Raw genomic sequence first — 15,041 nt, 5'->3', positions numbered from 1 at the left:
ACAAATTTAAACTAACAAAAATGGTTCCGAATACACTTTGCATTCGGGCTCGAAGGACCAAAATAAATGTAAGCGGCTAAATTCGTATGGGCAGTTCAAGTTACAAGAGAAAAAAAATAAATAAGAGCGGCGACTATGACAACTATTGTCATAACTTTCCAAAAATTAAATAATTAATAGTTATTTATTTAACGAGTTTGAGTGTAAATCGGACGTTTGAGTGGTTTATCATTCATGAGGTAAAATAAATAAACGGATTTACACGAAAACGAGTTGAATACAACAATTTATTCTTCGAATTAGACTCAACAAGGCTTATAATTGCTTTAAATCTGTTAACAATAGTCTGACGTTTCGTATTGAAAAATGTCAAACAGTTGTCAAAACTTCCTTACACAGGAGAAAAATCGTCAATTTTGACAGTGTCAAAAACTAAATGTGTATTTTTTGTATCTAGTGCTTGTGACTTTTGTATATCATGGGTGCGTACATTAGGCGCAAAACTTATAAAGTTTTGTAAAACCAGTGAAACACCCTGTACATCTGTATCAATTTTACTAAAGTATCAAATTTCACCACAAAACATCTCACATTGTGGAATTTTTTTTTTCATTAAAACCGCAAATGTTTAAATTTTTGAGATAGTTTAAAACCAAACACACTATTATTTCTTAATATTATGTGATATCATAAATATTATAAATTACAAAAAGAGCAATTTGCACCTTTGGCATTTTATTTTTTTAAAAACTTTTGCTACACCGAGTACAAAATCAAAATACCGCAAAATTTCGTCAAAACAGCCTGACAATCGCCGAACTGATAATTGTGTTATCTTTGCACTTTTGAAATATGTATGAATGTTTTTAAACTTGAAGAGTAATTCTTTTTTTTTTTGTTAGTAACATTTTAAGCCTTCTTTTTAATAACCGAATCCTAGATTATAAACACTAAATACTATAGCAACGTGATTTAAATTTAATTGAAAACACGTTTAAATGGAGTGTTACACTCGAAAGTAAAATTCTTTGGAATTTGCATATTTTGAAAGTAGACACAAAATGAAGTCAAGTAATATCGGTCTGAGTTTTTTTAAATCGTTACTTTTTTAGTAATAATAGAAAATTTGCGCTGTGACGTAAGCAATGTCACGACTAATGATTCATCAGTCTTTCGCTAAACACAATTAACGCTACGACCTACGTTTGGGTTAGTAAACGTCAAATACAAATATCAAAACCGTGCGTTGTCGATTGTGACTGTGTTGTGTGCTAATATTTTGCAGGAGTTTGTGTTGTGGTAAAATGACTGCTCATGCAGCACATCTGTAGTCGTATGTAAAACAACAGGCAGAAATTAAGAAAAAACGTACGTCTTTTAAGCTATTTGGCAAGTTTTCTCTCTCAAGTTCTGTGACTGGCCGATTCAAAAAGGAACATTGCTGACGTCAGGCCAGGAATTTTCACCTTTTCAATTATTTTTTTGAAAAACGGTCTACCTCTAGGTCTAGCTCTAGCTTTGGTTAAAATAAAAAATAGGGGTCGTCTATTTTATTGTCAACTATCCATATCCATATAAAAGAACAATTGTTTTTTCTATATTTCTACTAACAATTAACATGAAAACACTTATTATGAAATCTAAAAACAAAAAAATTAACAAAAATCAATCACCCCTTATAAAATACAGAAAGTACAGTAATTTTTTTTATTAAAAAGAAAACTTAAAAATTCGGGGTTTAGTAACTTTTTTTCAAAATTACAAAGTGGCAAAGCCAAAACTCAAACTTTTTCTTTCATATATGCCCATTGCCCAAATACGAATTTAAGTTTATCAATTTTTGCTATTTTTTGAGATTGTATATTTCTAGTGCATTTCTTGTCGTATTTATCCTACTTGTGCTGATAGCGTGGATCTACGACATTTTTGCATCTCCTGACTTCAAAGACACAAAATTTGCCAAATCGAAATGTAAGTAATTCACATATTGACCACCAAACACATTATCACCTTCTTATTCGTAGTTGGAAAGTTTATCTCAATATTTTCCCTAACCCAAAACTGGCATCGACTTAATAAAATCGATCTCACCAATCCTGATATCAGATCATTGCGATGTCTGCAAGGCATCCGTTTTTTCTGCATGTACAACGTTATTGCTGCACATTGTGTGGCTGCTAATTTATCTATTCCAGTTGTAAATACCAGATATACAGAGGAGGTACATATTTCTTAACAAAACCTTTTTACCTGTCTTAATTGTGAAAATTACAGATTTCCGAACGTGTGGCTGATCGATGGGTTGGAAGTGGCTCTCGACACGCTATACTTCAAACTTATTTTATGTTGTCATCGTGGCTGCTAACGTATCAGTTTTTTGTGGATCATGAAAAGAAAGAAAAAATCAAATTTTCCTATTTGGTCAATTCGTTTGTGAAGAGATACTTCAGGTTGAGTTTTTCATTAAGCGGACCTAAATACTATGATGCTACATAATGTTGAAATAAAATGCCCTCATTATTATTAGTTCCATTAGCGCCGCTAGATGGCGACAAAATTTTAAGAGCAATAAAATAAAAAATCAGGTGTATTTTAATACGAGTGAAGACAAGCCAAACTGAAAAATTACAGAAGATAGAGCATTAAATTATAAGGAGTTAGAGATAAAGGTAGTACAAAATTTTATCGATAATATTGTGTTAAAAAAATTTAAATTTTTACCAATTTGCCCTAACTGTTTCTAAAATGCTTCAAATATGGTTGAAGATACAAAAAGAGCATATGAAACAAAGTTGTAGAGAATTTCGTTCACAAAAGTCTTAAAAACCATATTTCCAAGTTCAGCCGTTTAGAATTAAATTGTTTAAAGTGTCTTTTTACAAAATATTGTTATTTTAGCCTGTTTTACCTGATTTAGTTTGATCTTAAGCAGAAAAATATCATCAGAATTAAGTCAAAAAAGTAAAATAGGTTTTAACTTTATAAGCCTTTAGGAACATTTTTGAACTAATGTTTCAGTTTCTTTGGGTTTATTACCAAACCCGTGCCACCATCGCAAATTTGCATTTTATTATTGTGGTCTCTGTCCATGAACCGTTCCAGTACCGTATTTAAAATTATCATTTTCTCAGAATACCACCATCTAAAACCGGTCTAGAAATGACATTCGCCTAGATATCATTGTTTTCTTAACTGGGTACCTGTTTATCAGGGTACTGCACGCGAGAACATTTTTACCCACAATTTATACGTAAGTGCAATTGGATAGTTCAATTAGTTCAATGTATTTGGAACATGAATTTTTTTCAAGCTTATTTTCAATCAGAAAGACAACTGTTTTGCAAAAATTCACTAATCATTCGATTTAGTCCACTTGTAAATCAAAAACTCATTTATTTTAATTATGTTAACATAATTTTAAAACATAATCTAAAGATCGGTGGAGAAATTGTTCTGATTTAAGTCTTTAAACATGTTTTAAATCATTTATTTCTTAGTTTTTCAGCCTACAATTTAGCAAAATTTAAGATTTTCAGATCCTAAGTTTTACTTTGTGTTTGTGAATCAGTCTTTTTGTTTCTCAGTATCTAAGCTAAATTTTCGAGTGTCTTAGCAATGCATTTATTAATTTTTAGTTTTCCCACTTTTCACTTCGATAGTTTTTTATTTTGTCATTTTTTCACCCCCTTAGTTTTTGCTAGTTACAACTTAAATTTTGATTTCATAGTGTGTCAAAAATTCGATTTTCTTCGCCTTTCTCTTAATAAAAAGGGCAATGCAAGTCCAATCGGCTCGAAACAAAATATTTTATACAAATGTGTCAATACATCAATTACTTTTTCAACATTTTAAGTATTCTTTTAAAGTTTTACTAATTCAATTAATGATTTTTCAACTTTATTTGTTGTTGATGAAGAGATAAACAATAAATAATAAATAAATTATTAAGTTAGTAGCCAAGACTATGCATTTTTGTAATATTTTTAGAGCTGCACATCTAATAATATGGTTCGAATGTTTCATACTTTTTCAGGCCCTAAATTTCTCAGATTCTTAATTTCTTATTGTTTCAGCCTTGTTTTAGTTTTTTAGTCTTTTCTCCTAAAAAAAAGTGAAACAATAGTCCATTCGAATCAAAACAAATTTTATTAACAAATTCTGTATCACTCTACAAGCAGCGTAATAACGTGAAAAGAAAAGTATTTGTTTTTAGAATAACTCCCACTTTGCTCATCCTTGTTGGTATGTGTGCGACGTGGTTGGTCCATCTATCACGTGGTCCGTTTTGGGACGACATTATTGGTCATTCCTACAGAACCTGCCGTTCCAATTGGTGGAGCAATCCCATATATTTGAACAATTTCATACATCCAGTCGAAATGGTATTTTTTTTTCTATAATACAAAATACAAGGTGTTCCAACGAGGTGGTGGAGGACATAATTGATTCTTAATTTCTTAAACGTTAAAACATTAAAAAATTTAATAAAGTAATTAAACTGATTAAATTTTATCAAAAACTAAGCAAAATCTACTAATAAAAGTTTAGGGTGTTTCATTTTCCAAACCCAAAACTTTGTATTATAGCTCCTTTGTACAAATTTATTTAAATATTTTAACATTTATTGGTCAATAATAGACGTTATGAACTCGATGAAACATCCTGTACAAGACGACTAAATACTAAATATAACTTTATATTTTGTATTCAATAGAATGTATTTATAAACAGGTGTACAGATTTTTAAGAGTGATTTTTTCCTCGTTTAATCCCAATAATATTATTTTGTAGTGTCAACCCTCTCTATGGTATATAGCTGTCGATACACAATACTATATAGTGGGCCTGTTTATTTTGTGTCTCATATGGAAGTACCAAGAAAAAATTGCACTAATATTAGGCTGCCTTTGGGTAGTACACGTCCTTGATACATATTCTCGAATCTATAGTTCAAAAATTATTTTACCAATTTATCCAGAGTAAGAATGTTTATTTTCAAGACTAGCTCTAACATCGGTTTAAGGTTGTTCTACAACATGAAATTTATACTATGGGACCATGCTGGTTCAGTAGCTAAAGCCCCTATTGCTAATATGTCAGGTCTGATCGCTGGTTTAGGTTTTGGCTACACTTTTTACAAATGTAGAAATAAAAAATTATTTACCAAAAGGGTTAGCAAGATTTTAGGTTTCAACTTTGAATCTTATTGATTTGTTTCAGATTCATGTTATTTTATGGTGGTTTGCAAGTCTCGGAGTTTCAATATTGATAATCCCGATTCCAGCACTATTTAAAAAAACAACAATATTTTCAAATAACCCTGAAGTTAATTTTGCGATATATGCTTGTTTAAGCAGAAGTATCTATATTTTTGGGACGGGTTTTTTTATTTTTGGAATGACACACGGACAAGGACGTAATAACAAGTGACAGAACTTATCATTCTTTTATTACAAATATTTTTTTAGATATAATAAGAGCAATAAATGAGTGGCCTCCTATGTACGTTCTTGGCCGCCTCACTTACAGTGCTTACCTTTTACACGTTCCCATCCAGTTGGTGAAAGCTGGCTTGAAAAGAGCACCAAATTATTTGAATGACTTCATTTTGGTAAAAACATTTATTGAGGAGAAAATGTGATGCTACTAAGAAAGTTTTGTTTAAGAATTGGGAGATGCTTTCGGATCTTTTCCTTTCCTACATGGCGGCGTTGTTTTTTACACTTTTCTTTGAGCTGCCGATTAGTGAGTTAAAAAAACACATTACTTCAATGTTGAAAAATCTAAGGAGAAATGAGGTTACTTGTTACAGCAATAAAACAGAAAAGTGTGAATAAAGGTTTTGCAGTAAACTGTTTTTTTCTTAATTATTTTTTACAAAAACTAGTTATATGAAGGTCTCTTAAGTGTTAACCCTAAAGAGACTCAGTAGAAACCGCCATTCAAGTGAATAAATTTATTTGCAAATAGGGTCTCACTCTCTCTGAAACATTAAGACTCTTAGTTACTAACTAAAAAATATAGAAAAGTGGAGAAATTAATAAATAAAAAAAATATACTAAAGTTGATTAAGTGATACTCTAAATATTTAACTAAAACCTTGAGAGATAGAAAACATTAGAAATTTTGGAATCTAAAAGCTGAAGAACCGAAACACTGAGAAATTTATTTTTAAATTGGGAGGTGGAATCTGTGGCGACTTGCCGAATAAAATTAGAATTAAAAATCAAGTAATACACAACGTAGATATAGTATATGTAAATACTTAACAAGTTATCAAGAAATTAAAACAAGACAAAAAAGTTTCTTCAATTTTTCTTGTATTTCGTAAATAACGCATCTACAAATTGGTGACCCCGACGAACCCAATAACCGAGGATGTCTAACGACAACGTAGGAAGTGGAGATACAACAATACACCACTACCGACGCCGACTTCAACACTGGTGAGAGTGATCTCAGAGACTGGCCATGTAGCTATCGCTGCACTTTACTTGCCTCGATTTTGGTCATCAAGGCCTGACTTATGGTTTGCGATATCAGAGACAAAATTCTGTTACAAAAATTCTGGAGGTAGGTTTAGAAGTAGAAGTCGTAGTATATCTAGAGAACCTAACCAAAGCAGAAATAATCATCGAAAACATTATTGTTGGTATCATTTCAAATTTGATGCTGAAGCTAAACGTTGCATACAACCGTATGAACTTTAAAAACACGCCGATCAAGGGCGGGAGTAACCACAGCTCTCGCCCCGCTCAAAAGTACGTGTCGCTTATTTGTAAAACACAAAAACTCAAAAATTAGTTTCTTGGTCGACACAGGTGCAAACTTCAGTATTTTGCCTGTTAAATACCGAGATTCTAATCGTAATCGAACATATGTACCTCGCTTTAATCTTCAATCGGCTAGCGGTTTTGTAACAAAAGTGTTCGGAGAAAAATCATTAATTTAAATTTAGGACTTGGATGGGTGTGGACGTACACAGAAAAAGATTAGTAGACTCGACAAGTTCATTAGACATGTCTGAAAAAAGAGACTCGTGACGTACTATTCGCGCGGTATTTGAAAATACAAATTCAGTATATCAAGAACTTATCCGAAAATCCAAATATTTTACGTCCTGCAGTGAGATTAGTAAAACCAAACACACGGTACAACACCACATCAAAACAAGATTTCACACACAATTTAAAAGGAAAACGTATATTCTCGTCGCTAGATCTCGTCAAAGCTTATCTACCAGATTCCTGTTATCCCAGCTGATCGTCATATAACAGCGGTAATAACACCATTAGATCTTTTTAAAAGTTTTAGAACTCCATTTGGATTAAGAAATGCCGCTCAAACGTTTCAACGATTCATCGATCAAGTTTTACAAGGACTTACTTTCGTGTAGGCCTACATAGACGATATGCTTATCGCATCATCTACAGAAAACGATCACATTGTACATCTCAAACAAGTTTTTCAAAGGTTAGACCAACACGGTGTGATTGTCAACTTAAAAAAATGTATTTTTGGTGTGTCAGATCTAAAATTTTTGTGTGTCAGAATATCTTCGACTGGTATTATGCCATTGCTCGAAAAAGTTAAGGCAATAATCAAAATACCTTTTCCTAAAACTTCCAAACAATTACAACGATTCTTGGGAATGTATAATTATTATCGAAGGTGGATTCCGCGAGCAGCTGAAACACAAGCACCGTTAAACGCCTTGTTAAATGGTTGTACGAAGAAATGTGTTTCAATCAACTGATGCTTCTGACGTGGCCATAGGAGATGTTTTACAGCAAAAAGAAGAAGGTTCTGAGAAACCAATAGCCTTCTTCTCTATAAAAAATTTGACTCCTACAGAGCAAAAATATAGTACCTTCGACCCCGAATTTTGTTCATATTAAAAGTCTTCGATATTTATTAGCTAAAACATAGCTTATGGAAAGTTTTTGAGTTAGGGGTAATTTTATTTTTGGTCGTAGTACCTAGTAGCCTTTGATTTTAAGCCAATTTAATTCTTTCTTCTTCGAAAATTGAAAGTGTCATTTAAAATTTTAAAAGAAGGGTGACTAACGTCTAGGGAATTGGGGGATATTTTTAAGGGGTGAATCAAAGGGGTTAAAAGTAATACCGAATAATAGCCATTATTAAGTTGTTTATGTGTGTTTCAAGTCGGTCGGATCATTTTAAAGTACTGGTCTGCAAGGTTGAATTGGGGGATGTTTCTAAGGTTGAATCTAGAGGGTTGAAAGTAATACCAAATGAAAGCCATCACTAAGTTGTTGGTGTGTGTTGAACAAGTCACTCGGATTATTTTAAAGCCCTGGTCTGCAAATTATTATTGGTTCTGCAAAATTGAAATTCCCCTCCTAGTGGTGTTCCTGTTTTTTTCACTGCACTGTTATCAATCTAAACAACACTATTAATTAAAAAAGTCATCACCACTCGGTTACAATCGTTATTTCTTATTAAAAACCATAAAAAACACAATGTAAACAACACATTTGTAATCTTGTGACGTATCAACGTGGCGGTTCTCCCACTCCTCCGCAGAGTTACGGCGCAACATGTCTCTACTTACTACTAACCATGGACGAAAATGACATTTCGCTTCGCTCATGTGGCCGTTTCACTGGACATGAAATTTTGATTCAGGTCAGAAGGCCTTGAAGCGAGCGGCATGTAGAGCCCTCTACAGGGCAGTAGAGTTCCTATATTCCCAATAAAGAAACTCTACAGGGCAGTATAGCAGAATAAAACCGCAAAGTTCGAAAAATTACACCATTACTTAGTTACTGTTAAATAATATACATTTGAGGGGCATTGTTGTGACTGCTCAGCTCTTGACACTTTTCAGGCACTTTTCTTAATTTAATAATCTCGCTCTGAATTGTTTTTTTCGTTGTTTCTTGTAATTGTGTTTCCCTTACATTTTATTCAATGGTTAAACGTAAGTGCTTCGCCTGCAGTAACCCGAATAAATCTTTATTTAAAATCTCAAGCTGCTATGAAGATTGTAATAAATGTGTAATTAACTTTCTTTGCACAATACTGTGGTATTCTTATAGTTAGATTATTACTTAGTAGAAACAACCAATATACGAGGCGAGCTCAAATATAAACTGGAATTTGATTAGAATTTTTTATTGAATCAAAATTTTAACAACAATTTTAAACTACTTTTCCACAAACTCTTTCTCTACATCTGTGCACATACGCCATTTCTTTGATAGTTTCACAAAACCTTCTTTACAGTAGTTTTTTAGCAAGTACGTAAGTACGGCATATGTGCAAAATTTTGAAGCTCATCGTCATTGTGGAATCTAAAACTCTACCTGGTGCCCCAGTGCCTCTTTGTAAAATCATAAGGTAACAGATTAGGACTATAAGGAGGATATGGAGGAATATTTCAGTGTACGTTTTCCACAATCTTTGCCGTCAAAGGGGCAGTATATGCCGTTCACGATGTATTTAGATTCACAGTGGCTATGGAAATATGGCATTTTAGTTGGTGATACTGGAATTTGATTTTGTAGGTTAGAGTTGTTAACATATCAATGTCACAGCCTTGATCACAGGCATTGTTGCCTTACCTATATACTTCCAAATTAAAAAAAAGTATTAAATTAATAATAGAAATAATATAACACCAATTATATTAATAATTGTGGTTAACTTTTATTTAAACTATTGTCATTTACAATTTTTAATTTTCTGGATCTGATTCGAAATCCGATTCTGAGTCAGATTCTCCTAATGAAATAATGAATGGAGGTATATTGGTATATGAAAGATTTCCCATATGTTTTGTCCAATCTGCATAGATTAAGTTTTCACAATGTCGACAAAAATTTTGCCACATAACAGGCGTTCAGTGTGAAAGAGATTCAAGCCATAAAGTGGCGAGCAACCACCTTCAAGACATAGGTTGCTCGCTTAGATGTTTGTTGTGATAGTTCTTAGAAAACCCCCATGCCAATTCTATAGGATTATATTGACATTGGTATGGGGGTAGTCTAAGAACTTCATGGCCTTGGTCGTTCAAAATTTTGTCGATTACATAATGTTTTTCTAAATTTTCTCTAAAAGGTTGTATTAACTCCCACAACTGCTTTTTCGTGAAATTTTTATCAAATTGTATGTTGTGATTAATCAACCATTCCTGCATTACAGTTTTATTACCAGAAAATAAGGGCAGTTTGTTTAACTGCATCGAATGGTACGGTGCATTATCTATCACGACCACGCATATTTTTTGGATTTTGCTAAAGCAGGAATTAATTGATTAATCACCCACCTCCGAAATATTTCGCCGTTCATTGTTTTATGATAGTCTCGATCATTATTTGCTGTATCCAGTAAAAGGTCACATCCTTCCAGGAAGCCGAACTGACACCCTGCATGCAGTATAGTGAACCTTTTGCCTTCATTTTTGATTTTTGAGGGATTACTTTTTAAGTCATTTTTATGAATCCAGCGACGAATGCAACTACCATTTTGGTATATCCATGTTTCATCCAAGTACACAAACATTATATTTTCACTAGAATTTTGATATTGCAAAAACTTCCTTAGAAAAACACATAAGATTTTTCTCCCATTTACCAGTTTATATTTATAACCCATGGACTTTAAAATTTTGTACAAAGTAGTTCGTTCACCATCAAATTCCAAATTGTCTTTTGCTTGCTTTAACAGTGTATCAAGTGTAAAGTATTCATTTTTTGAGTTATACTCCCAAATGAGATTTTGTAGATCTTTCCGGAATACAAAATTTAAAAATACATCTGTTTTCGGTCTTTTTGCACAATAAGAAGGCTTTAGATTTTCAAAGTCTTGTTTTAGTATATCAATTATTGAACATCTACTAACCTACGAGGGGATTATTAATTCATATTTTTACACACAAACGTTATATCTACCTCAAAGATACGCGATAGCCTTTGATAAATGTCCTCGTTGGTAAAATCTGGCCTATCCGCTTTGTATTCGTTGAAGCATCTTTTTAAACATACTTTTTTCTCAGCCGAAATCACTTTCGGCATTTTGTGTTGACAATTAAGTGACAAAATTCAAAAATTACTTCAAATCTCAAGCCCTGGCGCCAACCTGACAAAAAAATTTCATGGCTTACTGCGTGTCTAAATACATCGTGAACGGCATATATGCGGTAGGGCGTTTTCTTGCAACAAAATCACACCTCTTGCTGAAAGATTCTATCTTTTTGATCAAAAAGAAGACTTAATTTCTATTAAAAGTAGTAAGGAGCATTCATTTGGACGTTTGATTTTCAAAAAATCCGTGTATTTAACCCCATAGGTCTTCCAAAATAAAGAAATCATGTTTTTTCTATCTGAAACTACAACTTTGATTTATCGGCTTTAGAAAAATATGGTAGTCACTTTTTTTGAATTGGATTAGATTTAGTTGAATTCTGGAGTAAAATGACAAATTGAAGTTTTATCGTACGTAATAATGAATTGAAAACGTTCCTTTTAAAGTGTTTAAGTCCACTGAGAACCTAAGAACCTCGGTAGAACCTCTTATACATAACTGGCAATGCACTAAGCCAAAAAACTTCTACAAAAAAGATACAAAACTACCAAAGGAATGGTGTATATGCATGGAGGTAGAGGAAGAATACGTGAAAAAGTTGTTTGAAATTAAAATTCCAGTTTATATTTGAACTCCCTAGGTATTTTTCAATGTATTTTTTCTTTTAATCAAAAGCTTAAAAGATTACGTAAAATGCTAAACTTTGCGTAAACGATTTTCACAGCAAATTATTGACTACTTATGTCTTTTTTTCTATTGTACTCGTTGCAGTAAGTGTTGTACATACTTAGTATTTACTATTCCAAGTCTTAGGCCATCACATCAGTCACTGGAAAAGCTCATTATTATAGCGTCTCTGAGTGTGATTATACGTACTCTTTATCGTAATGGGATTCAATTAGACATTTCCAAAAGAACAAAACTTCTTTGGAAGCTATTTCAACTCACCATCTTGGTCTTAACGCATATATAAGCAAATTATTTATTTTTTTTAAGAGATAACATTTGGTATGACGGCGAAATGACAACGCTTGACAGCTAAAATTTTAAACTCAAACGACGTAGAGGTCGTGATCTGCCGTGCAATGGGAAATGTCAAATAGAATCAATTTCAACAATGAAAACTAGTACTAGGCTCAGTAGAACGGCCAAATGAGCGAAGCTAGAGTTCGTATATTCCCAACAAAGGAACTCCAAGTGAAGCGAAATGTCATTTTCGTCGGCCACGCTACTTTCGTCTATAGCATTTCTATTTCTAAATAAATAGTCATATTGTAAAGCTGACAGACAGTTCGCTTTTAGAACTCATAGACAGTTCAGTTATAGAACTTATTGTTCCTGAATTGTAGTGTGGTGAATAAAGTGTCCTTCATTAGTGAAGTGTTCCTTATTCCTACGCACTCTACACTTTGAAGAAAGTAACTTTATCATTTACACTAATCACAAACCACTTGTATTTGCTTTCAAGAAATCACTTGATAAATGCAGTCCACGACAGGCACGACAATTAGACTTGGTATCCCAATATTCCACTGGCATACATCACGTCAAAGACAACTGTCGGGCTGATACTCTCTCAAAAAGTGTTACAAGATCTGATTTTAACTTATCTACTCTGGCAGAAGTACAGCATTCAGATTAGGACTTGAAAAAATTGCAGCAGAACGAAAAGTATAATTTTTTGCTGCAAGTGCCAATTCCAGAAACGACAATGAAAGTTATCTAGTGCATGATTTAGCACATTCAGGAGTAAGAAGTTCAACAAAGCTAATAATCAAAAAGTATTTTTGGCCCTCCATGAAGAAAGACACTGCTTTATGGGTCAAAACATGCATCAGATGTCAACGAGAAAAAAATCAACGACACACACATGCTCCATTTGGTGCATTTACCAATCCTGAAGCATGTTTCACTCACGTTCATGTTGACATTGTTGAACCATTACCTCACGCAGAAGGTAAGCAATATTTAAGAACAATGATTAATAGATTTACAACGTGGTCTGAAGCTATACCATTGTCCGATGTTTCTGCTGAATCGTGTGCCAAAGCTTTCTACGAAAATTGGATAGCTCGTTTTGGTGTTCCTACTCAAGTTACGACAGATCGAGGCACTTGCGACTTGCCGAATACAATTAGAATTAAAAATTAAGTGATAGATACACAGCATAGATATAGTAAAAGTATGTAAAAATAGTTAACAAGTTATCAAGAAAAATAAAACAAGACTTTTTAAAACAGTTTCTTCAATTTTTCTTGTATTTTGTGAATAACGCATCTACAAATAAAAACTTTTTTTATTGGTAATTTATTTTGCTCATTTAAAGCTCTCAGCAGCGTATACTATTTTTTCCAACATGTCTGTTACGCATTTATTTAACCATTAGGGCATTAAACACAGACAAACATTAAAGTTAACTTAAAAGCTATGAAGAAATTGTGTTAATTTTTCGGTAGAAGGTAGAAGAATGCCCATAAAAAATCCAATATTTTACAGTAAATTAGGTGTTCTTATTTGTCCATTTTTACGGAAACATATGATAACAAGTATTCGAATTTTAATTTTTAACACTAAAGAGGCCTTAGTGTCATCGAAAACTTTCCTTAATGTAAAAAAAATATTTGAGTGTACGACCTCCGATTGGATCGACTTAATTCGTTTTTAAACCAAAGAGATATAAGCACGTATATTTTGGCAAAATTGTGTTATTTTAATGATTTTAATAAATTTTTTTTTTGGATTCTAGCACATTTTTTATTTAAAAGTAATTTTTTTTCAAGAAGTTTTTTTCAACATGTAAAAATATCATGCGATCATTTGAATTTATAATTAGAGTAGGCTTTATCAGTTTTTTAACTTGATGATTAATCAAGCTGAAGGGTCAAATAATAGTAATGTATGGAACAGTAATATTCAATACATTCATTTTTTTTCCTCAGTTTACACTAGTATTTTAATCACAAGGCTCAAAACCGCCTACTCTATTTTAAATTGAAATGATTGTTACATACCACTTAGCAAAACTTCATCAAAAACGATTCAACGAAGACACAAAGTTTAGTTAAAGAAGATATTATATTTTGGATATGCAGCCATTCCAGAAAAAATGCAACCTGACACCGAAATTTTAAAATGACTTTAATAATGTTAAGTTTCTTTCAAAATACATGATTTATTTTATATTTTATGTATTTTGAGACAAACGAGTTTTTGGGAGAGGATAATCATTTAAATTGAAGTAATTCGTTGGATTATAAAATTTACATATACAGGATGTATGAGAAATACGTGTCTTAATTTTTGTAACAGAGCTCAACAAACAAAATATCTTTTCCACTGTCAACTTGTTTGCCAATTTTATAAAAAAACGTAATACATCAGCTCATCAGGAAAGTGCCTTAGCTTGATTCTAAGGCCTTGCAGAATTACTCGGATGCTAAAACGTCCTCGTCTTCTGCAACAGACCTCCTCGTCAAGCAAAGTATCACTTTCCTGACTCCGAGTTGGCCTGAACTTCTGGGGTATGTACATTCGTTGAGATTTGAGGTATATAATTATGGCTCCGGCCCAAAAGGAGACCAATCGAATAGTCACGTGACTAATTGAATGCATCGTCAAGCAAATAACATATCGGAAGCGATCCGGCTCGAAGGACCAAATAAATAATGAATAATGTAATCCACTAATTTATCTTTATACCATATCTTTTGCTGTCCCGTTCGTTATCACAAACATAAAATCTTGTACTTATTTCTTACGTTGTTAAACAAAACTAGAAATTTTTAATTTCCACATTTCAATTTTACTATTGTTAAAGTCTGTAATAATTAAAATCTGTTTGACTGATTTTTTTAATGCTATTTTCACATGTAATTTTGTCCCGTCCATGTGTAAACTAAAAGTAAATTTATCAGAAATTGTTGCACATTACCTTATTCTTCCGGTTCTGTGGATTTAAAAGTTTCAACAGGTTCCTCCTTTTACTTAAAAAT

The 15,041-nt window shown here is 32.6% G+C and overlaps 1 protein-coding gene across 4 annotated transcripts in view; it reads left to right on the top strand.

Moving 5' to 3' along the window:
• LOC103312763 (nose resistant to fluoxetine protein 6) overlaps nt 1-5,846 on the top strand; it is a 41,502-nt gene extending 35,656 nt beyond the window's left edge. For all 4 annotated transcript variants that reach the window (XM_064358940.1, XM_064358942.1, XM_064358941.1 and 1 more), the window contains 9 exons: nt 1,871-1,971; nt 2,025-2,221; nt 2,275-2,450; nt 4,214-4,382; nt 4,792-4,979; nt 5,024-5,171; nt 5,221-5,416; nt 5,469-5,611; nt 5,667-5,846. In XM_064358940.1, coding sequence (XP_064215010.1) covers nt 1,871-1,971; nt 2,025-2,221; nt 2,275-2,450; nt 4,214-4,382; nt 4,792-4,979; nt 5,024-5,171; nt 5,221-5,416; nt 5,469-5,611; nt 5,667-5,837 — 1,489 coding nt within the window. In that variant the 3' untranslated portion in view covers nt 5,838-5,846. The remainder of the gene's footprint in view (nt 1-1,870; nt 1,972-2,024; nt 2,222-2,274; nt 2,451-4,213; nt 4,383-4,791; nt 4,980-5,023; nt 5,172-5,220; nt 5,417-5,468; nt 5,612-5,666) is intronic.
• The last annotated feature ends 9,195 nt before the right edge of the window (nt 5,847-15,041 follow it).

Source organism: Tribolium castaneum, chromosome 9, assembly GCF_031307605.1.
Source record: "Tribolium castaneum strain GA2 chromosome 9, icTriCast1.1, whole genome shotgun sequence".
In the NCBI taxonomy this organism is placed as follows: domain Eukaryota; kingdom Metazoa; phylum Arthropoda; class Insecta; order Coleoptera; family Tenebrionidae; genus Tribolium; species Tribolium castaneum.
The sequence above is the reverse complement of the archived record's forward strand: the minus strand, read 5'-3'. Positions and strand labels throughout refer to the sequence as shown.